At 55.9% G+C, this 22,438-nt stretch overlaps 1 protein-coding gene across 2 annotated transcripts in view; it reads left to right on the top strand.

Moving 5' to 3' along the window:
- MEGF6 (multiple EGF like domains 6) overlaps positions 1-22,438 on the top strand; it is a 76,838-nt gene that overhangs the window by 51,431 nt on the left and 2,969 nt on the right. For both annotated transcript variants that reach the window (XM_048326543.1, XM_048326545.1), the window contains 28 exons: positions 1,599-1,724; positions 2,527-2,649; positions 3,232-3,354; positions 4,950-5,087; positions 5,636-5,758; positions 6,543-6,665; positions 7,398-7,565; positions 7,789-7,920; positions 8,018-8,146; positions 9,551-9,679; positions 9,789-9,923; positions 11,109-11,243; positions 13,622-13,747; positions 14,713-14,844; positions 15,240-15,368; positions 15,654-15,785; positions 16,072-16,200; positions 16,748-16,876; positions 17,289-17,417; positions 17,690-17,818; positions 17,995-18,123; positions 19,408-19,536; positions 19,772-19,900; positions 20,520-20,651; positions 20,949-21,077; positions 21,652-21,780; positions 21,920-22,048; positions 22,207-22,335. In XM_048326543.1, coding sequence (XP_048182500.1) covers positions 1,599-1,724; positions 2,527-2,649; positions 3,232-3,354; positions 4,950-5,087; positions 5,636-5,758; positions 6,543-6,665; positions 7,398-7,565; positions 7,789-7,920; positions 8,018-8,146; positions 9,551-9,679; positions 9,789-9,923; positions 11,109-11,243; positions 13,622-13,747; positions 14,713-14,844; positions 15,240-15,368; positions 15,654-15,785; positions 16,072-16,200; positions 16,748-16,876; positions 17,289-17,417; positions 17,690-17,818; positions 17,995-18,123; positions 19,408-19,536; positions 19,772-19,900; positions 20,520-20,651; positions 20,949-21,077; positions 21,652-21,780; positions 21,920-22,048; positions 22,207-22,335 — 3,654 coding nt within the window. The remainder of the gene's footprint in view (positions 1-1,598; positions 1,725-2,526; positions 2,650-3,231; positions 3,355-4,949; positions 5,088-5,635; positions 5,759-6,542; positions 6,666-7,397; positions 7,566-7,788; positions 7,921-8,017; positions 8,147-9,550; positions 9,680-9,788; positions 9,924-11,108; positions 11,244-13,621; positions 13,748-14,712; positions 14,845-15,239; positions 15,369-15,653; positions 15,786-16,071; positions 16,201-16,747; positions 16,877-17,288; positions 17,418-17,689; positions 17,819-17,994; positions 18,124-19,407; positions 19,537-19,771; positions 19,901-20,519; positions 20,652-20,948; positions 21,078-21,651; positions 21,781-21,919; positions 22,049-22,206; positions 22,336-22,438) is intronic.

Here is a 22,438-nt window from a genome sequence, read left to right as displayed (position 1 = left end):
GAAACGTGTGAGACCACAGCTCATCATTCTGCTCCGCTTATGGGAGCCAGGGCTGGGGTTCCATCCTGGACCAGGGCCGGCTTGAGCCACGTTCCACCAACCCAGTGGGTTGTGACACTTTGGTGGCTCCTAAGAGCCAGAACAGGGTTTAAAGGCCATTTTCCCACTTCTCATATGGGACACCTCTCTTTGGAGAAGCTCGGTGCATAAGGAGTGGGTGGGTTAACTCAGGAGACATCCAGTGCTCCAGGAGGGGACTTTGATCACTTTGGAGGCATGTCACTATCCCACAACGGCTTCTCTGGTGGAGACCATGAATCCAGCTCCACAAAGTCCTTCCATGCTTTTGTTTCCTAGCTCATGCTCCTCCTGGATCCAAGGTCAATGGTCCTGGAGAGCTGCAGTAAAAACACGGCGTCAGACGCATTCCCCTGGCTGCTCACAAGGTGCTCACATCCCAGTTAAACATCCTGCCCCTCTGCTGGTCCTGCAGAGACATCCCAGATTACAGGAGGAGGAGGAGGAGGCTGTTGCCAGGCTGATTAATGATAGCAGGCTTGTGAGGAGTCCATGTGCTGGGTCACAGGGTCTGTTTTGTGCCGTAGCCCAGGCAAAACCTTCTGTTTTCTGCCTCTTTGGAATCCGCTGGGCTCCTTGCGCAAGGCCACACAGAAACTCTGCGGCACAGCCAGCAACTCCAGTTTGGAAGCTCCATTCCCAGTTGTGCCTGCGCTGAGGATGAAATCAGAGCTCCTGCTGCTGTATCTTCGTGTGCTCTGTCTGGGTGACACTGCTGCTCACGGCATCAGGGACCCCACGTGCTCAGGTTCCACACAGAAATCTGCTCAGAGCCCTGAGCTGGGGGTTGTTACACCTGGTCCAGGTATGGACACACAGGATGCATCTTAGACCATTTTTCTCTGAGTGTTCCCAGAACTGGCAGTACCTGCTGGGCCTCACCCTGTGTGATCAGTCACTTTGGCACATCACAGAGCCAGAAATTCAGTTTTCCACATCACTTTGTTACAGGAAAACCTGAACGTGCCTGAGCACAGCTCTCTGAGCGGGAATGCCTTGAACCAGCTGTGGCACTGCACCTGCAGGGACTGTCCTGGAACAAAAGGATGGGAATTTCGGCAGCAGCACAGAAGGCTGGCTGCTGACACGGCGCCCTTCGGAGAGGGTGGATGCCTGGCAGGAAACCTGCTTCCCTCCCATGTAGTGCTGGACAGGACCTAACCCAGCTCCCCATGTCCTGGAATCACCTTCAGGGAGAGTGCTGGAACCTCTTATGGTGGAAAGGAAGAGTTTTAAGTTCCTACTCAATACTCTTGAGCTGATCCTGCCTTGAAAGAGCAGGGTGCCCACCTGGCACGGTGGCGGGTGGCCTCTCCTGCACTGCCCACAGGCTTTTGCAGTAACATCTTCCACTGAACACCCTCCTTGCTCATGAAGTTGGCCATGAACTTGTCACTGGATGTGCTCCAGTCTTAAATTCTCACGAGCTTTAAGTGTGTGCACTCTGCCCTGGTCCTGTGCAAGAAGCTCATCCAGGTGCCATCCTTTTGTGACAAATCTCGTGTCCCTTTGCCTCGCAGCTCTGAACTCGTGTGCCCTGAACAACGGTGGCTGTGAGCACGACTGCGTGCAGGTGACGCTGGCCCAGCACCGCTGCCAGTGCCGGCACAACCACCAGCTGCACGAGGATGGCAAACGCTGCGTCCGTGAGTCCCTGGGGGGCTGGGGAGCCACAGCTTCCAGCTGGGAGCTGCGGGATGGGGATGCTCAGACGTCCGACAGATCAGACTGGGGGATTTCCAGTAAAAACTCTGTGTGTTTTGTTGTCATGGACATATCCTGTGGCTTATTCCAAGGGATGGGAAGAGCTGGAGGAGCGTAGCCAACAAAAATGAAATGGTATGAAGGCACAGGCTGCTGTGAGAGTGGAGGGACAGCAGAGTGTGGCAGTGGGGTGGGATCCTCTCCCTCTCTGGCTGAACTGCTCCTGGCTCAGGAGGGGGAGAAGCTGAAGGGGACAGAACACAAGGGTTTTCTCATTCATAGCAGTTGGCATTCAAGAGGCAGGAAGGAGGGAAGTCCTGAGCTGTGAAGTTGCTAAGGCAAAAGGAACAACTGGGATATTACAAATGCAGCAGTCAGTGGGGTTTGGAGCATCTGTCCTGGTCCTGGAGCAGGTCAGAGATTGGCAAAGCTCTGGGTAGGAGCACTCGGGGAAAATTGCCAGCACTTGCTCAGTAATTCCTCTGCAGAGGGATGTGCCCGTGCCAAACTTCTGCTGGAGGGGTTTTACCCAGCTTAGTTCTGGCCCTTTGCAGGATCTGACACCGTGCAAATCCTCCCGAACGGACGGAGCAGTGAACGGAGCAGCAGCGGGGATTTTCTGCCTGGTGCGGAGCAGGCTCTCACAGACTGCAGGCTTTCCTGCTGCTCCGTGCTCTGTCTCCCACAGTGCCACAGGAGGCAGGATCTGTGTGGAATGACCCGGGCTCTCTGCTCTGCCTGCAGTGAGGAACCCGTGCGCTGACAGGAACGGGGGCTGCATGCACCGCTGCCACAGCCACCGCGGCCGCGCCCGCTGCGACTGCCACCCCGGCTACCAGCTGGCCTCTGACGGCAAGGCCTGCGAAGGTGAGTGCCCTGCAGAGCTCCCCTGGAGGGAAATCCCTGTGTCTCATGGATGAGGGAGTGCTCAGTGTGAGCAGGACGGAGGGATGCACACGCCTTCCCATGGATGGCTCAGCTGGTGTCTGTGCAAGAGCCCTGCTCGAGCAGTCTGTAACAACAGACAGCTGCTCTGGGGGAGGTTTAGGCTGCGCATTGGGGAGAAGTTCTTCCAGAAAGGGTGGTCAGGCATTGGAATGGGCTGCCCAGGGAGGTGGTGGAGTCCCTGTGCCTGGAGGTAGCACTCAGTGCCATGGTCTGGTGACAAGGTAGTTTTAGGTCATAGATTGGACTTGATGATCTCAAAGGTCTTTTCCAGGCTAATCGATTCTGTGATCCTGTGAACACCCCACTTTCATGTGATCCAATCTCCTGGGAAGATTTACAGCAATGCCAAACTTCTAACTCTGTGTCTTTGTTGGTCTGGACCTGAATGAAGAGTTCAGGGTCCAAGAAACCAGTGCAAAACTCAAATTTCATAACAACAGTCCCTTTGGAAGGATGTTTAAGGCTCAGCCTGCTTATCTTACGGCTTTCTCCCTCTCCCAGATGTGAACGAGTGCCTGACGGGGCTGGCCATGTGTGCCCACCAGTGCCTCAACACCCGGGGCTCCTTCAAGTGCACCTGTAACCCGGGCTACGAGCTGGGGGCGGATGGCAAGCGCTGCTACCGTGAGTACTGAGGTCTCAGCCCTGCCCAGCAGGACAGGGCACATGTGGGCTGCTGCAGGCACGTGTTTGTCACTGCCCTTTGGGAACTGCCAGGGCCAAGCCACGGCAATCTCTGCTGAAGGATTTCACAAGCAGTTTTGGGGCTGTTTAGTCCCCCACCAAGATAAAAATCTTGGTCTGGTCTTTAAAGTCACCACGAAGCTACTTTAGCTGGTTTAGGCAATTAATTTGGAGCCATTTGGCCTCAAACAAGCCAAGTTCTGCTCTTGGGGACTCGGTTGGACAAGCTCAGTCAGCTGCAGATGTGTCACTGAAGGAGGAATTGAGCCAGTGAAGGGATCACATCTGCTCCCATCAAGGAAAGAAATAAACTCTGTGATGCAAGAGTGAGCCGGACTGTGCTCCCAGCTTTGTGCAGCTGGTGCCCCCCAGCAGGGCCAGGCTGAATCAGAGCCACCAGCCCCTCACAGATGCCAGCCACCGTGGCAATCCCAGTGGTGGCAGCTGGTGTTGCTGGGAGCTGCGAGGGTCCCCCTGTGCCGCTGCTGGAGCTTGCCAGGGGTATGAGGGCAAAGCTTTACAGGCCATAAATGGGTCTTGAAAGGCATCAAACAGAGCAATGCAGGGCATCAGGCTGATGATGTGAGGTTTAAGAGCCAAAGCATGTACACAACTTCCTTCTTAGGGACACAGCCAATCTCACACCGTAACCATTGACGTTGCCCTGGCGTCACCAGAGCAGCCTTTCCACATGAAAGGTGTTTCTCCCTGCCCTTCCTAGCATGTTTCTTTTAAGCAAAACCCTGTTTGTACTGCTTTAATAAGAAAAGGGAAGAGAGGGATGACAATCATGTTGTGAAATGTGGAATAAAGTCTTCCACTGTGGCACAGCTTTTGTTTTTGACAAGCACAGATCCACTGGGAAGCATCAAGCTCCCTTTCTTTCATCCTCCTTGGGTCTGAATGCATGAAAAACTCAGTGTTCTTGAAGGCAGAAATTGTTTTCCTGAGGTTCAGAACTGAGTCAAAGCTCCATGAAACAAGTTCCTTTTAGTTTAAGAAAGCTTAATTAACTAGACAAGTTTACAGAAACCTTGCCAAGCTCGGATGATCTATGGCTGCAATTGATGTTTGTGCCGACCACTTTTGACATGTCAGGAACAAACGATTCTCGCTGTAGGCATCTGGATGTTTCCCTACTTAGCTGTGTTCTGCTGCTCCCATTTCTCCCTGGCACCAGAACAGCTCTGCTCTGAGGCTGAGCCAACTTTTGGTTGGCAGCACACGCTGCTGCTTGGCAGGGGTGGGAGCGGTTTCATCCGCAGCCTGTTCATCCCAGAGATTGTCCAGAGCCTGCTCCACGACTCCATCCCTAAGAGGTTGTGTGAGATCCAGAGGTTTCTTTTTATACCCCGCTTCCCCACCCAGCAGCAGCCTCTGTGCTGAGCTATTTCCATCCTTTCCCACTGCAGATCCCCCTCCTCAGCAGGGATGCAGTGCCAGGAGCTGGCGGGGGCGCGGCACCGAGGGCAGGCAGGGGCCAGCGGTGTGTGCAGATGTGTCCCACGGGATCCTAACCAGGCTGCCTTTTCCAGGGATAGAGATGGAGATTGTGAACAGCTGTGAAGCAAACAACGGGGGCTGCTCCCACATGTGCCACCACACCAGCTCTGGCCCAGTCTGCACCTGTAACTTCGGCTTTCGGCTGGAAGAGGATCAGAAGTCGTGCACTGGTAAGGAACAGGAAAAGGCCAGACCTTGATTTCCAAGCACATCCCAGGTATTGGTGAGGATCCCTCTTGGCTGCTGTGTATGTGCACTACAAACAGGCTAAGGAGGATAGAAGCCAATGGAAAGTGAGAGCAGATGAAATATTGTTCTGCTCAAAGACATCCCCAAACCTCCCCTCAAGATATACTTGGACAGCAATTATGACTCGAACAGCAATTATTACTTCCAAACTAATTAGCTTTTCCCTGCTGAAACTGCCCTAAGCAGGAGTCAGTCAGCTGGAATCACCCTGCTTGTAAGGACACGAAACCGGTAAGCACAGCCTCCAACCGGGAATCACAATGAGCTTCCCTCAAGGACTCAGGATTCCTCCCTCCATGGGGAGGATGATCTGCTAACACAAAGCTCCCTGACTTCAGGAGGAACTCAAGAATCCTGGCTCAGCATTTGGCAGCAGATCAGTAGAAGCTCACCAGAGCTAGTCAGGGAGCAGTTCAACAGTTCCTGTCACCACTCTGCAGTGCATTAACACCCTTTGTTTCTCATTTAGATATCAACGAGTGTGACGCTGGTTCTCACTGTTGTCAGCAAGACTGTTACAATTACCCTGGGGGCTACGAGTGCTCCTGCCATGCCGGCTACAGGCTCGGCACGGACGGCTGCGGCTGTGACGGTCAGTGCAAACACCATCACGCTGGGCTGCAGGCAGAGCCAGGGACACACAGGGTCCCTCTGCTTCTAATCTGCCTGTGTTCACTCTCCTCAGTTTGTTCAGTGTGGGGCAGCTCAGTTCTAACCCCTACACCAAGCCCAGCACAACTGGAGAGGGACAATGGGATTTTTGAACACGTCAAGTTCAGATCAGGATGACTCAGAGTGAGCTGGCCCAGGCCTGACCCCATTAATTCACAAAAACCATTTGATGTTCAACCCCAGAGGCCAACACTGCCCATCACTTTCACCCAAGGGATAAAGACAAATAACAGTGTCTGTAGAAAACAGCCAAGACGGTGACTTAGTGAAGCTTTTAATTAGGAGAACAAGAAATTGTCCTACCTGGTTGCGAACAGCCAAGCATTTCTTCCATTTTCTCCCAGCTCCTACCAGTTTTCCTGCCAGCCTTCTGATGAGTCACCTTCCCAACAGAAAGAATGTGGGGAAAAATCCCCCTAATAATTGTTCTCACTTCCAAAGCTCTCAACATTTCCCAGGGGAAGGAGCCAAACACACCCACCTATTCTTACACAATTGATGATGGATGGGAACTGAAGCCCAGCACATTTCATGTTGAAACCCAGGCATCCCTAATCCCTAAGGTGGTTTAACTCCATTTTTAGAGTTGATGGCTCCACATATTTAGCAGAGAGGATGCCACCAGCCCATTACTGCTGCATGGCCAGGCACGGCCAGGCCCCTGTCCCTGCTCCTGTCCCACTGGAGTGTCCCATGTTTTGTAGATGTGGATGAGTGCTCTGCAAACAACGGGGGATGTGAACACACGTGCCAGAACCAGCCAGGGTCGTTCCAGTGTGGCTGTGACATTGGGCACAAGCTGGACGAAGACAGAAGGAGCTGCATCTGTAAGTGCCTCGTCCGAGCTGCCTCAGGCTGGGCAGTGGGTCCATCCTCTGCCTCCTGTCCGAGCCAGGACCACACAGACTGGAGCTCCTTAGCCCTGAACCTCTCATTTTCCAGCTCCTTCACAGCACCTGAGCAGTGGCAGTGCCTCACCCCAGCCCTGGAAAGCTTTCCCAGACAGGACCAGTCCTGTTTCAGCCTCATTCACAGCACTGTCCAAAGAAGTGCAGGGAGTTCTGGCACAGCTACACCTCCAGCAGCTACACAGCCAGCAGTGAGGGCTCCACGTTAAAGATCCAGAGCCCCTGCCACAGTTGCCAGCCTCTACAGCTTTTCCTTATAAGAAATAACAAATTAGTCATTTGCAGCAGTACAGAGATCTGGAGGTCACGTAGCTGACCTGGACCCACTCTAGCCAAAAAATCCCTGAATGAACAACTTGGAAAAGCTTTAGAGGTGACAAAACAGGGTGAGATCAGTGAGAGAACAGAACACAAAGGGGTCTGGAGGATCTCCAGCCATAGAGTGACCAATCTCTCTCTGCAGAATCGAAGAGATTTCTGTATCTTTATTTATTTTGTTATCAACACTGGGAACAACAAAATAAAAAATGAAGGTGGGCAAACTTGAGACCCACAGAGAGTGCTGGTTTCCCTTTGCTGTTGCAGAGGTCCTGCCCCACTGTTAATCTCTCAGAGACCTTGTCTCCTTTCCCTTTCTGTCCCTCCCCCCAGCCATAGAGGACACGGTGGAGGCTCTGGATGGCCGGCGCCCCGTCATCCGCCCCATCCCTCACGTCGCCATCCTGCGAGATGAATTCACCCAGCTCTTCAATGACGACTACGAGGAAGAGGAGGAAGAGATGGAAGCACGAGGGGAGCACACGCTGTCAGAGAAATTCGGTGGGCATTTTGCAGCAGCGCGCAGTGCCATGCTTTGCTTGGAACCCTTCAGGAATAATGATTCCTGCTGGGTTCATTTGTTTGGTGAACGCACAGGACCTGTCGAGCACTTTTCTGTGTCTAGCTCTGCTGCAGCCTCAGCAGGGGCGTTTCTCTGCCCAAAGTGCCCAGGGTGCTGCAGCAGTCTCAGTGAGGTTCTCACCCACAGTGCCTCTCATTGCAGTCTGCCTGGAGCACACGTTTGGCCCCGACTGCAGCCTGACCTGTGACGACTGCCAGAATGGAGCCACCTGCAACGCCGAGGGCAGCGGCTGCCACTGCCCGGCCGGCTGGACTGGCGTGCTCTGCAACCAGAGTGAGTGGCAGCTCTGTCCCCTGCTCTGGGGTGCACAGGGGATGCAGCCCTGCGAGGCTGTGGCTGGGCTGAGCCTCATTTCCCTCTCCCTCCCCAGCTTGCCCGGCCGGCACCTTCGGCAGCAACTGCAGCCAGAGCTGCCGGTGCCAGAACGGTGGCACCTGTGACCCTGCCACCGGCGCCTGCCGCTGCCCGCCCGGCGTGGCCGGAGAGCTCTGCCAGGACGGTGAGTCCAGTGTCCCCTCACCTGCTCCGTGGTGCTGGGGGCCATCCCCATCCTCCCCCTTCCTGGTGTCAATGTCTTAGCAGAGGTTTGCCATCACTGGGTAAGTGGCTGCTCTGGCCATCGCCAACGCCGCTCTCAGATGTCCCACATGTGCTTCTCTGAAGCCTGGAAGTGTTTCCCATGGGATTCCCTAAACTCATCCCTTTGTAGCTCTTCACTGACAGCATCTTTAAAGCCTCTTGTTGAACCATCCACCATCTGATTCCTCTGACCACTGAGTCTTGTGCGGAAAAAAGCCATTTTAAAAAGAAAAAGGTGTGGTAAGAAGGACTCTTTCCCCACAAAACAATGCTCCAGGGGTTCTGCCTTGTCTTTGCACTCAGAGACCTTTGCAGTCCCTGTCCAGTGCTCAGCCATGACTAGGGGCAGAGATCTCTATTTCATGGGACATTCAGTGACAGACACAGGAAAGAATGTCAAACCCACAATTGCCATGGTAAATTTCCATGGAAACCATGGAGGTATTTTCACCCAAAGCATTGGAAAACTGTGACAGCAGTAGTTACCTGAAGTACCCAAAGGAGGTGTTCACTGCTGGTGGTGCTCACTTCTTGCTCCCAAAGGGTTAAAATCTGGGGGACATAATCTGAAAACCAGAAAGAGGGAGACAATCGGAGATTCAGACAAAAGGACTTCAGTCACATGTTGGGAGCATATGGGAGCTATTACTGAAGGAGGAGAGCGAAGCAGAATGCAAATGAACATGAGAGATACCCCGACCTCTTCTTTCTGTAGGAAGGAGGTGATTGAGGGGGACAGAGAGAAAACAGGAAGGTAAAATTAAAATAAACAATGCAGAATTGCTCTGTTGTCCCAGGGTGGCATTTCCTCTGCTCCTCTGGTCGTAGGGACAAGGCCTGTGCTGCTGGGCAGCTGCTGGCCAGAGCACTCTGCTGGCACAGCCTGTCTGCCACGTGCTTCCATGATGATCTTTAGCATAATAGAGAAAAAACAATAATTTTATTCACTTAATAGTGCAAATACCCCTGTGGCTTTTCAACAGGAGCAGCCTTGTGGGTTACTTTCTCACAGAGGACAGCCTTGAGAGCCCTGTGGGTGGGTTATTTCTGTCCCAACCAGTGCAGCTGCTGGTCACAGTGAGTGCAGAGCTGATGGGTGTCCTGGAGCACCACGGCGAGTGGCAGCAAGTGACATCCCTTGTGACACTGCACAGCTGATTTGGAGCTGGTGCAGGGAATCTGATCACTGCCACCCTGGCTGCATCCCTTCCCTCGGTGCATCCCTGGCCTCACACAGCTCTGGTTCCGCTGTGCTTCTCTGCTGCTGTTAAAATGACCTGCTGAAACTGGCTCATCTTCCCAGGAAACCTCTCTCTGTCACTAGGGTGCCCTAAGGGATTTTTCGGGAAGCACTGCAGGAAAAAGTGCAACTGTGCCAACCGGGGTCACTGCCATCGGATTTATGGTGCCTGTCTGTGCGATCCCGGCTTGTACGGCCGGTTCTGCCACCTGGGTAAGCTGGTCCTCATGCCTGCTGTTCCCCTTGGATCCCAGCCTTTCTGGGAAGGAGGTTTCTGCCCCTCACCCGGGGTCGCTGACCAGCTTTTCCCCTCTGCCTGCAGCGTGCCCCAAGTGGGCATTCGGAGCCGGCTGCTCGGAGGAGTGCCAGTGCGTGCAGCGCAACTCGCGGGACTGCGACGCCAGGGACGGCTCCTGCCGCTGCAAACCCGGCTACCGCGGCCAGCGCTGCGAGCACAGTGAGTGAGGCACAGAGTCACACAGCCACACAGTCAGCTGGGTTGGAAAGGACCTTTGAGGTCATCGAGCCCAGCCTGTGACCCAACACCACCTTGTCAACTGGACCATGGCGCTGAGAGTCACATCCAGGCTCTCCTTAAACACCTCCAGGGACAGGGACTCCACCACCTCCCTGGGCAGCCCATTCCAATGCCCAGTCACCCTTTGTGAAGAACTTCTTCCTAATGTCCAGCCTAAACCTCCCCTGGTACAGCTTAAGGCTGTGTCTTGTCCTGTCGCTGTGTCCTGGGAGCAGAGCCCGACCCCCAGCTGGCTGTCCCCTCCTGTCAGGGAGTTGTACAGAGTGATGAGGGCTCCCCTGAGCCTCCCTTCTTCCAGGCTCAACAGCCCCAGCTCCCTCAGCTGCTCCTCACAGCACTTGTGTTCCAGACCCCTCACCAGCCTTGTTGCCCTTCTCTGGACACACTCCAGCCCCTCAACATCTGCCATGAACTGGGGGTGCAGAACTGGACACAGCACTCGAGGTGCGGCCTCAGCAGTGCCCAGTACAGAGGTAGAATGACTTCCCTGGTCCTGCTGGCCACACTATTCCTGATACATGTGCCATTGGCCTTCTTGGCCATGTGGGCACAGCCAGCTCACGTCCAGCTGCTGTCCATCAGTGCCCCCAGGTCCCTTTCTGCCTGGCCACTGTCCAGCCGCTCTGTCCCCAGCCTGTAGTGCTGCAGGGGTTGTTGTGGCCAAAATGCAGGACCCAGCATTTGGTCTTATTAAACCTCAAATCCCTGGATTTGTCCCATCCATACAGCCTGTCCAGGTCCCTCTGCAGAGCCCTCCCACCCTCCAGCAGATCCACACTCGCTCCCACCTTGGTGTCATCTGGTGTCATTCTGTTCCCATGAAGCACCCCCGGAGCATCCCCCTTTCTTGTCCCGTGGCCTCTTTTCCCCACATTAATTTTCTGGGAGGGGGAAAGCTCTGCTCGCTTTCCACCCTCCCAGGCTGCCTCACCTCTTGTTCACTCAGGAGCACGCCCTGCTCACCCTCAGCCACGTTCAGTGCTCAGCAGGAGCTGTGTGGTGGGTGGTGGAGCTCAGGAGGGTGCTCAGCACCTGGGGCCGGGCTCTGCCAGGGGCGAGGAGTAATTTCAGAGCTTCTTTCTCTCTAATTATGGTTGTTCACAGGCTGTGACCCTGGATACCACGGGGATGGCTGCAAGAAGAAGTGTAGCTGCTCGCCAGGAGTGCCCTGTGACCCTGTCACCGGGGAGTGTCACAAGGAGTGTCCCCCAGGCTACCACGGGGAGCACTGCGACCAAGGTAACGCAGGGCCCTGCAGGGCAGCTCTGTGTGCGCTGGAAACTCAGCAATCCTCACACTTCTGCTTCACCAAACGACACAAAAGCACTTCCTGAATCCCCTGAGAGCCCCAGGCCACTGCAGGTGATCTGATGGGTGGCCAGTAGAGGCTTTGGGGGACACAGGAGCTGCCACCCACAGGTCTCTGTGAGACGCTGCCGCCTCCTTAAAGTGGGAGAGAGAATTGCTCATATAAAATGAGCCTGATTCAGAAGAGGAGAACAAGGTTTCACTTCACCCTGCCACTGGACATGTCTGTGTTGGTAGATGGAGGTGATTGGGATCTAATTATCTTTCCCTGGCCTTGATGTCTTTTCCCTTCCAGGCAATCCCTGCCCAGCTCAACAATATCACATTTTCTGCTCCATTCTCTATTCCATATTGAAATTCTACTTCATCTGCAAGGGCAAAAGAGTATTTTACATTTAATTTACATTAGAATTCAAACTTCTGCCTCTCTGTGAACCTCCTAGAGCAGTTTTGTGCTCTTCCCATGATGTTGGGAGTCGGTGGGGCGGTGACTGAACTGCCCAGCTCTGTGTATGTCTAAATGTGTCCAACTCTCAGGCTCTGAGAGTTCAGTTTTCAAGATCCTGGGGGCAGTTGGTATGTCAGACAGCTTCACTTTGGTCAGACAAAGGTGCTTTGAGAGAACCTAAAGGCAGTGAGTCACTGGCACGAGGTGAGGATTACAAAATATGAACACAGCGCTTGGAAAAGAAGAAGTTCTGCCAACTGCAGAGCTGAGTGGAGACTGAAAATCAACCTACTCCTGCTCTTGTGAGGCTGGAGCCTCCTGAACCGCCTTCAGCTGGTTGGATCCTACAGAAAATGCAAAAAGCTGGACACTTGAGTCCACACTGGAAGACAGACTGCAGCAGTAGAAGACACTGCATGGAGAGGTTGGAAGTGGCCACATCTGGATTTGGATTGGAGCATCCTGGGAGTTTCTGCACTAACTGATGTTCAGCCATGCACTGCTTCACCCCAGCCCAGAAGTTACAACCCTCAGCCTCATTCATCTGCCAGCACAGGGTCGTGGTGCAGAGCCCCATCTCTGACAGGACTTGGTCGCAACAGGAGCTGCAGACAGCAGCAAAAAATCCCAATGCAAGTGCTACCATAGTGCTGGCAGGAGAGATGGGAGCAGCTCCTGCAGGGCTGTGCCCCCTGGCAGGGTCTGACAGCCCCGAGCCCCCCGTGGTGGGATGCTGTGGCCCCTGGAGCCCCTGGAGCCTCATCAGGCTGGGTGCTCCCACTCGGGATATTTTTAAAAAGGGTAAGAAAGGAGCTGAAGGCTGTAGGGGGGAGTCACAGGAAATAACACAAATATTTGTATAGAAATAGTAGGCTCTTGGCTGTTGTTCGGGTCTGGAAATTATTAAAGGGTGAAGACAAACATCTGCCATCAATTAGCAAAGAGGAGGAATAACAAAAACTCCACTGTGTCACTGGAAATGGAGGCGCTGCGTTTCCCCCGTGGTTTGTCAGTGCCGGCGTGTTCGCCTCTGCTGAAGCTTCACAGAGCTTTGGCTCTGGTGAGCGTGAAGCTCTTGTGGGGGACTCAGAGAGGATTTAAGGATCTTTGGGTCTGGGGGCCTCAGTCTGCATGGCACCAGCTAAATTGTGGCATGGGGTACAAAGATCAAACCGAGCTGCTATGGGCAGAACCACGCTGGCATCCAGAGCAGAGGGAAGGAAAAGCAATCATTCCTCCTCTGGATGAAGATGCTCTTTCTTTCCTGCTTTCCATCTGTGTCCATCTGTGCAAACCTGGCTGATTCTTAAAATCCTGGTGCTCAGATCCTGGAGGCATTCAGCCAGGGAGATAAAAACCCTCACAGCGTCTTGGGAAAGCCAAGGGGTGGTTTAGTGTGGGGCTGTGACCCCAGTGCTCTGCACCCCAGCCCACAGAGAGCAGGGTGGCTTGGGCACAATCTTTATCCAAACACTGGAGACCAGTTTGGCCTCAGCTTTTGGTGATGTGAGTGGTCACTCAACATGAAGAAATTCTTGTTGGAAGGACGCACAACAAGAGAGAAGTGACGGACAGACTGACCACAGTGGTGGTGGCAATGCTGGAGGTGACCAGCGTGGCCCACGGAGTGGTCACGCCCAGGCTCACAGAACCATTAAGGTTGGGAAAGACCTTCAAGACCATCAAGCCCAACCGTTGAGCAAACACCACCATACCCACTAAGCCAGGAGCACAGGTGGGAACCTCTCACAGCTGACTGCTCCCCAAAGACCCAGAGGCTCCTTCGGGCTGCAGGGCTGGGCTGGTAAAATGCCCATGGGCACCTTGAGGGGGAAGTTCTGACTCTGCTGTTCTCCCACAGAGTGCCCTGAGGGGACATTTGGGGCAGGCTGTCGGCATCCCTGTGCCTGTGGAGGAGCATCCTGTGACCGGAGCACGGGGCAGTGCCACTGCCCACCCGGCCGGATGGGACACGACTGCGCCCAAGGTGAGCACGGGCAGCAGAGCAAACACATTGAGAGAGGGATTTAGGTACAGAGGGAGGGAGTCAGGTGTAGAGCCGTTAACTTTTCTTTTGCTGAAATGCAGTTTAAAAACACCCAGTGCAATTAGAATCATCTTAGTGGAAAATTAGAAAAAATTGCAGCTTTTGATGGCGAGTCCTAAACAACAGCCCTGCTCTGCTGTCGAGGCTGAGGGAAGCACAAGCAAACACACACGATGAAAAAGATGAAGAGATGTTTTCGGTTGTTGCAGTCCTTAACGTAGGAGAGGAAACTTTCTTTACCCGTGCATGTTTTTAATTGCCTTCACCAGATTACTCTTTAACTGCTGGAAAACTAGAGAGTCCAAAATGAAAAGCTTTTGCATGATTCTGCAGAATTGCAGCAGCTGGAAGGTGTTAGTCACATAGAGATGTCCCTCTCCTAAGAATTTGGCTGAGCAACGAAACTACGTGTGCGCAGTGCTTACCGTACATTTCAAGCTGCCTTTTTTCCAGGCCCTGGAGCAGTTGGACCAGTTGGAGAAGGATTCTTGCCCTAGTTTTAGCAGTTCTTAGCCTTTTGCTCCTCCTTTGCGACTCACAGCGGGTCCTGGAGCAGTGACTGATGTGCTGTCCGTGGTGTGACAGCAGCTGCGGAGTCCCTGTGCCAGCAGCACCATTTCCCACTGAGGAGCCCTTGGAGCTCCCTGCAAGTGGATGCAAATCCAAAATTGGCATGAAAACCCTGGAGCGAGCTCAGAATAGCGCTGACAGAGGGCTCGCACGCTGCTTGTGGAACAGGCACGGCCGTGCTGTGCTCGCTGGTGGCCACGTGCTGCGAACAAAAGTCCACGTCTTGCATGAGCACAGCAATGACGGCGAGAGGGAGCCCAAAAGGGCAGACATTTCCCTCTGCCACCTGGGCTCTGATCCCGGTGCTGTGTGTTCTCTGTCTGCTCATGCTCCAGCTTGCCCTGAGGGTCTCTGGGGACCGGGCTGCCAGGAGATCTGCCCCGACTGTGCCAACAACGCTAGCTGTGACCCTGCCACCGGAGCCTGTCTGTGCCCACCCGGCTACACCGGCCAGCGCTGCCAGGATGGTGAGTGTGGGCTGGGGTGGGTCCCTCAGCTGGAATGTCCATTTCCAGCTGGAATGGGGGGCGTTTCTGCTGACCTGGAGCATCCAGTGACCGACAGGCACTGCCACGCTCAGCAGGGCAGGCTGAGCACTGTGCACATCTCTGTTCCCTCATTCATTGGGGTGCAGGGTGGGGACTTCAAAGTCCCTCTAGTCCCCTCTCCACAGTGGTAACTTCTGCAGCAGCAGAAAGGGAGGCAAAATGCTGAGCCCCTCGTCCTGCTCAGCACCTGCACTCGGGGTGTCAGAGCTGTGGCAGTGCTCGTGGCTCAGCCGAAGCACCGCGGGATCCAGCGGCTCTGCCGAGGGCCGAGGTTCCAGCAGCCACCTGCGGTCCCTCCCTGTTTCCCTTGGCAGTGTGTCCACCCGGCTGGTTCGGCCCCAACTGCCAGCTGAGCTGCAGCTGTGGGAACGAGGGACATTGCCATCCGGTGACCGGGACGTGCAGCTGCCCGCCCGGCTGGACGGGGCACCACTGCCAGCGAGGTACGGCACCCGTGCTCTGTCACCTTCCCTCCTGGGCCACTCTGACCCATGCCAAGCTATGCTGCCATCGCTCCATTCTCATCTGCATGCCGTGCCTCTGCCAGGGAATCTCTCTGAAATCCTTTTGGTTTCTCTGCTGTCTGCCCAGTGCTGGCAGTGCCACTGGTCTTTCTGCAGCCGTGCTTGTCCCTGTGCCCGAGGGACGTTGTGACTGCTGGCAAAGACTGTGCCCACGCCGTGCTCTCGGGTACACACCAGTGACAGGCTCCTGCTGTGTTTTTCCAGCCTGTGACCTGGGCCACTGGGGCCCCGACTGTGCCCACACCTGCAACTGCAGCAACAGCGACGGCAGCTGCAGCGCCGAGAGCGGGCAGTGCCTGTGCGAGGCCGGGTACACGGGCAGCCACTGCGAGCAGAGTGAGTGCTGCCCCTGCCCTGCCCGCCCTTACACCCAGCAGGGGCTGCAGGTGTTCCAGGCACTGGGCCAGCCCAGTCCCCTTCCCTGGCTGGGGTGCTGGTCCTGTCCCCAGGGTGGCTGGGTGATGTGGGTACACACCTGTTAGGGGCAGATTGGAACCCGCTGGCTGTTATCAAAAAAGAAGCTGCCAGGTATTTTTATTCCATTCAGAGTCCGAGCCCCTGCCTTAGGATAGCTTCCCTGGGACCTGGGAAAGGTCAGGCTCCTCAGTCTCATTTCTTTCAGAGTGCCCGGAAGGGTGGTTTGGGCTGAGCTGTCGGCACCAGTGTCAGTGTGACAACGGAGCAACCTGTGACCACGTCAGCGGGGCCTGTACCTGCGGCCCGGGCTGGCGGGGAACCTTCTGTGAGCATGGTGAGTACCTCAACCTGGGGACCAGGGCTCCATCCCAGACCGTTTGTGCTCCCTGTCTGACTTTGCTCTCCCACTACAGCAAAGAGAATCCCTCAGGATGGTCATGGGGAGAACAAGTCTGCAAGCTGCTGTCTCTGGTTTTATTTACGGAGGGAAAAGGTCTAGGGAAACAAAAAAAGACTATGGAAATGTAAATAATAGGTGACCCAGTGGTTGTACAGCTGGTGTGGTCACCCGAGGGTGTACGTGTTGCACACAGGGTCTTGGAGCAGCCTCTTGGAGGGGTCCCTGGATGCAGGGATCTGGCTCCCCCAGCAGCCTCTCCATGGTCAGGAACCTCATGCCATCACTCTCCTGATCCACCACTGCCCTCTCCTGTACCTGAAATGTCCACAGTGGACTCACATCTAATATGTGCTGCCCTTAGCAGTGGCTGTCACACCAGTGCAGCCTCACGTCGGCCACAAAGGCCACCAAGGGACACCTTTTCCCACTGGGAGAGCTCCAGCTCTGCATTTTGTGTGGATTTCTCCTTTGCTTTCCACAGCCTGCCCGGATGGATTTTATGGACTGGAGTGTCGGCAGGCCTGTGACTGCCTGAATGGTGCCCACTGTGACCCTGTGACGGGACAGTGCCAGTGTCCCCCCGGCTGGACCGGCCCCCGCTGTGCCCAGGGTAGGTGTCTGTGCCCAGGTGCCCACCCTGCCCTCCACGGGCACTCTGGAGCCAGGGCTGTCTCTGCTGCCAGGTCATAGGATACGGAGGTTTGGGTTGGCTGTTCCCCACTTGTGGTTTTCCCTGTGTGGAATTTAATTTGAATTCAGAGTGGGGGGCTCTGCCTGAGCATGTTGTGGTTGGATGCAATGAGGAGAAAACTCCTTCCAAATAGGTAGTGATGGCAGTGTCTGTGTTCAGATGTCTGGCCTGTAGGACACATTACTTCCCTGTAACACCACAAAACCACCTCACACAGCAGCCAAGCACCAGCATCAGGTCCTCTCCCAGCCCCTGGGATGGTTGGTAGGAGCCTGGCTGCTCTAATTCCCACCCCCTGCCCACCATTCCTGCCTGCTCTGCTCCCCTGCAGCATGCCAGGAGAACAGGTACGGCCAGGACTGCAGCCAGACCTGCCACTGCTTCAACAACGCCTCTTGCAGCCACATCAGCGGCCGCTGCCTCTGCTCAGAGGGGTGGACGGGACCCACCTGCCAGCAAGGTAACCCTTCCCAGCCCAGCCTGCCTCCCCTGGCAGCTCAGGAAGGAATGCATTCCTCGGGGTGGGCGGAATGCTGCTGCCTCTTACCCAAGCGGGTGAAATACCAAAAGTCATTTTGTGGGCAGCTGAGCAGCCTTGGGGGGGTCACTGTCTCCTCTTGCATCAAAATCAGCGTGGCTCTGTATCAGACCATCCACCCACGGCTCTGGCAGCGTGGCACAAGCCTCCAGAGCTGTGTCCTGACTGGGATGTTTGTCCTGCTTCTCCCTCAGCCTGCCCGGCGGGTTTTTACGGGAAGAACTGCCAGCAGCGCTGCCTCTGCCAGCACGGCGGCACCTGTGACCCGGCCACGGGGGCCTGTGCTTGCCCTGCGGGCTGGACCGGGCTGGCCTGCGAGCTGGGTGAGGAAACAGCTGGGGAAATGGCTCTGGGGCAAACAGGTCCTGGTTTGGAGTCCCTCTGAAGGTTGGAGGTGACGTGCGAGGGGTTGGGGTGCACAGTCCTTCCTGTGCGGGTGGGGCGGTGGGAGCTGGGAGGGTGGGAGCTGGGGCAGTGTCTCACCCTGTGCCCCTGCCAGCCTGTGCCCAGGGGCAGCACGGCCTGGACTGCCAGCAGCGCTGCGAGTGCCAGCACGGGGGGCTCTGTGACCGCCAGACGGGGCACTGCTTCTGCCAGCCCGGCTGGACCGGCGACAAGTGCGAGAGACGTAAGTGGGGCGCGGGGGGCTCTGGTCTGGGCATCAATGGCTCTGGCAGCACCTGGTGCTGCACAGGGAGGCTCTGGGGTTTTAAGCAAAGACATAAAATTCAGATTTTGGCCCAGCAGGGAGCTGGCAGGTCCGTGGGTTTGGCTGTGCCCTGGTTTTGCCCATTGCTGCGCTTTCTCCTTCCATTGAATCCCAAGAGGGGTTTGGGTGGGAAGGGACCTTAAGGATCATCCAGTTCCAACCCCATCTGGTTCCTGTCCTCTGAGGGCTGTCCTGAAAGTGCTGGTGCACACCCAGAGCAGCCTGTGGCAGTGCTGGTGGGAAGGGGATGGATTTCCAAAGGCACAGATCCCCAGGCATCAGTGCAGAGCCACAGGCCCCAGGCAGGGATGGGGGCAGGACAGCAACCCTGCAGGGTGAAACCAAAGTGCCAGAGGAGGATCTTCCTCTGCCACAGTGGGTGACAGAAGAATCATCCCCTTCCCATTCTTCCTCCTGTGTGTCCTTGTATCACACTGACCCTCGGGGCCTGGCTTTGCTCCCAAGCCCCAGCAAACCACGCCATCTGTCCCCTGGTGGCTCCGTGTCTGCTGTGTCCTTAGCTATGACACACCCTGGCAATCTCCTTCCCACGAGGAAAGGTTGGAAAGGCTCTTGGCCTTCAGAGCAGTGACAGGGACCTCCTCACGCATCAGCACACCAAGCAGAGATCCACAAGCTTCTTCCCTTCTGGGGTCATGACACCCCAGCCTGGCACATCCTTAAATCAGGGCATAAAGTCCAGTGGCAGCACTTGCCAGCTGAAGTCTGGCACAAGGGAGCTGCCACTGGAGCCTCAGCTGCCACCAGCCGCTCTCAGGTTTCCTGCTGGGAATGTTCTTCCCTTCAGGAGGCTGTAAATCAGCTGGCAGCTGAGGCTTGGCCACACGAATCACCTCGCTGGGTCCTGCTGCATCCCGAGGCACAGTGTCCCCTCCCAGCATCGTCACAGGCTCTCAGAGCCCCACACGCAGCCTCAGCAGCACCAGGCAGTGCTAAGCACTTCTATAAATTCTTTCAATACAAATTAATGAAGAAACCCACCCAAAAGGTAGAAATTATGTTGGTTTTTTTTTTTAAAAAAGAACAAGCTAGGGTCCCATCAGCTTCCCAGGGCTGTATTTCAGGCTGCCTGTGTGTGCACAAGGGACAGGCCCAGTCAGCTGTGGAACTACTTGGAAAAAGCCCCAAAAAATCACTTTTTTTGTGCAACTTGTCCTCTCTCCTGTGTTTTCATCCCTGAAGCTTGTCCAGAGGGGCTGTTTGGGGCACGCTGTGAGGAGCTCTGTGACTGTGGGGACAACGTCTCATGCCACCACATCACTGGTGCTTGCGATTGCCCCCGTGGCTGGAGGGGCCGGCGCTGCGAGAAGGGTGAGGAACACCCCTGGGTAAGGGAAATCCAGGGAAACAGCAGATGCTCCAGAGCCTGGGAAGGAGGGGAGCTTCATTTTTAATGAGAATTACAAGTTGTGGCAATATATTTTGAGGCTGTTGGGCTTGCTTGGCACCGGGGCAGGAGCCCCTCGGGTTCTGATGCCTTCCAGGCATTAACATTAACTTAAAATCCAGGCAGGAGACTCACATCCTGTTGTTTGTTTTCCCACAGCTTGCCTGCCAGGCTTCTTTGGGAAGAACTGTGCCAGCCGCTGCGCCTGTCCCCTGGGAGTGCCCTGCCACCATGTCAGCGGCCAGTGCAGCTGCCCGCCGGGACTGACCGGCTCTGGATGTGAAAAATGTACGGAGATGGGAATGAACCTCTTACAGCTCTGCTGCCAGGCTCTGGGAACGTGAGGGGTCAAGCAATTCCTACAGAAAATAGAAGGGGGGGAAAGAAAAAGATAAACAAGGGAAACCAGCCTGAGCAGAGCTGTGCCAAGGAGTGACTCCCAGTCTGGCAGCTGGGCACATGCCTGCGGAATGTTAGCGGGGCAGAGGGAGCCAAGTGGGAAATCAGAGCTGGGTATTTATCCAGAGGATTAGCAATAAATCACTATTAAAATGAGCTCCTGTGGGTATGAGCAAGCCTGGAAGAGACAGAGGTGCGTGAGCACATTCCTCATGCAGAGAACAGTGCTGGATTTGCCATCTCTTGCAGAAATGTGAGGGCAGGTGGGGCTGGCATAGCAAAAGGCACCTAATGCCTTTAAGTACTTGCTTTTCCTTTCAATCTAAGTATTTCCTGGAGTGAATGAACCTTTTGCATGTGGGTCGCTTTGCTTTTTGGGTGACGGAGAACTTTTACTGCCTTAAAAGGCTCTCTAAATCCTGGCTAAAAATAAAAAGGGGAAAAAAAAAGCCTTGCAAAGAGGGGTGGGATGGCTCCTGAGCCACCTTGGTGCCGTGTCTCCTCACAGCCTGCCTGCCAGGGACCTTCGGGGAGGGCTGTGCTCAGATCTGCCAGTGTGCTGGAGCCACCCAGGAGTGTCACCCTGTCACCGGGGCCTGTGTCTGCCCCCCCGGCTTCCACGGTCCCACCTGCCAGCTGGGTGAGTCCTGCTCTGGTCCCGCTGCATCCCCTTTGCAGGCTGTTGCATGCTGAAATCCCGGTGCTGTGAGGGAGGTGTGTGGGTTGAGTTCTGGGTGCTTTGGGGCTGCTCTGTGTGACGGAGTGGATCAGAACCCCTCGGGTGGTGCCAGCCTGGCACAGACCCGCTCCCAGCAGAGCTCTCTGCCTCCTCCCTGGTGAAACACCCACGCAAACCCACCTGGTGGATTTTCCCGGGGTGTCTGGACCTTGTGCTCATATTTTTGGGCACTGAGGCTGCTGTCTGTTGCCCCCTCAGAGTGCTCCCCGGGGTGGTACGGCCGTGACTGTGAGAGGCTGTGCCAGTGCAAGAACGGGGGCCAGTGTGACACTGCCACGGGGATGTGCCACTGTCCGGCAGGCTTCATCGGCGCTGACTGCGGCATCGGTGAGCCCTGGCTCAGCCAGAGGGGATGGGAAAGCAGGGGAGCCTCCTCAGGGGGAGGTGAGGGGTGGGAGATGCAGATCCTGCCCACAGAAGGGCTGCTGACCTTGTGGAGGATGAGCAGCGGACCAGGGACTGACTCCTGAGAAAAGCTCCTTGCGTCCCTTCAGCACCTGTGCTGGCTGCAGGGCCCTCCTGCTGTGTCCCAGGGAATGAGCCCACAGCTGATGGTTTTTGCTGTCAGCCACGGAAACATTTCCCTGCTCCGTTTATTTTATGATAAAGTGATTTCTCCTGACACACCGTGCCCTCGCTGTACATGGGCATGGCTGGGCAGGGCTTGGAGCAACCTGGCTTAGTGGAAGGTGTCCCTGCCCATGGCAGGGGGTTGGAAACAGATGATCTTTAAGGTCTGTTCTAATCCAAACCATTCCATGGTTCCGTGATACAGCAGTGCAGGGCTGGAGGTTCCTTCTGTCTCCCATCGCTCAGCTCCAGTGCTCTGCAAAGCTTTCCCTCTCCCACCTCCCACCTCCCCAGCCCTGCTTTGGCGTGACCGAGGTTTTCCTCCCACCAGGATGCCCCGCTGGCCGCTACGGCCAGGACTGTGCAGGGCTGTGCTCCTGCGGGGCCGGTGTTCCCTGTGACCCCGTCACCGGAGACTGTGTGTGCCCTCCAGGCAGAGCTGGCCCCATGTGTGAGCAAGGCAAGTACGGACCGTAGGATTGTGCATCAGGACTGTCAGGCAGTGGGTTGGGAGAGGTCCTGAGCAGGAACTCATTTCCCTGCCCTGAGATCTCTGCTCGCGGTCCCTGTGCCCACCACCGCTGCCTCTGCCCCCGCAGGTTGTGAGAAGCACCGGTACGGGGTGGGCTGCCAGCAGCCCTGCTCCTGCCACAACGGGGGGCTCTGTGACGCCGCCGATGGCTCCTGCTCGTGTGCGCCGGGCTGGACGGGGAAATCCTGCGAATTAGGTAACCCTGGTCCGGATGGATTGTCCTGCACCGACCCAGTAACTGTGGAGCTCACATACTAGGTCCAGTTTCTGTTGTGCCACCCGTGCCTCACCGCAGCCCTCTGAAGCGCAGGTGTGGGGCTGCTGAGCAGCTCTGCCGCTCCCTCTCGCCCGCAGAATGCCCTCCGGGAAGGTTCGGTGCCGCCTGCCAGCTGCGCTGCTCCTGCCTGCACAACGCCAGCTGCGACCCGGCCACGGGGACCTGCCGCTGTCCCGCCGGCCACTACGGGCCCCTGTGCGAGCACAGTGAGTGCTGGCGGCGGGGACACCCTCGGCTTGGGGCGGGGCGCGGTTTCTAAAGCTCGTCCGGAGAGCAGGACCGCAGGACACGGGTGTGACACCAGTGCCA

The sequence above is a fragment of the Corvus hawaiiensis genome, chromosome 22 (genome assembly GCF_020740725.1).
Source record: "Corvus hawaiiensis isolate bCorHaw1 chromosome 22, bCorHaw1.pri.cur, whole genome shotgun sequence".
Classification (NCBI taxonomy): Eukaryota; Metazoa; Chordata; class Aves; order Passeriformes; family Corvidae; genus Corvus; species Corvus hawaiiensis.
This window is presented reverse-complemented; position numbering and strand designations above follow the sequence as displayed.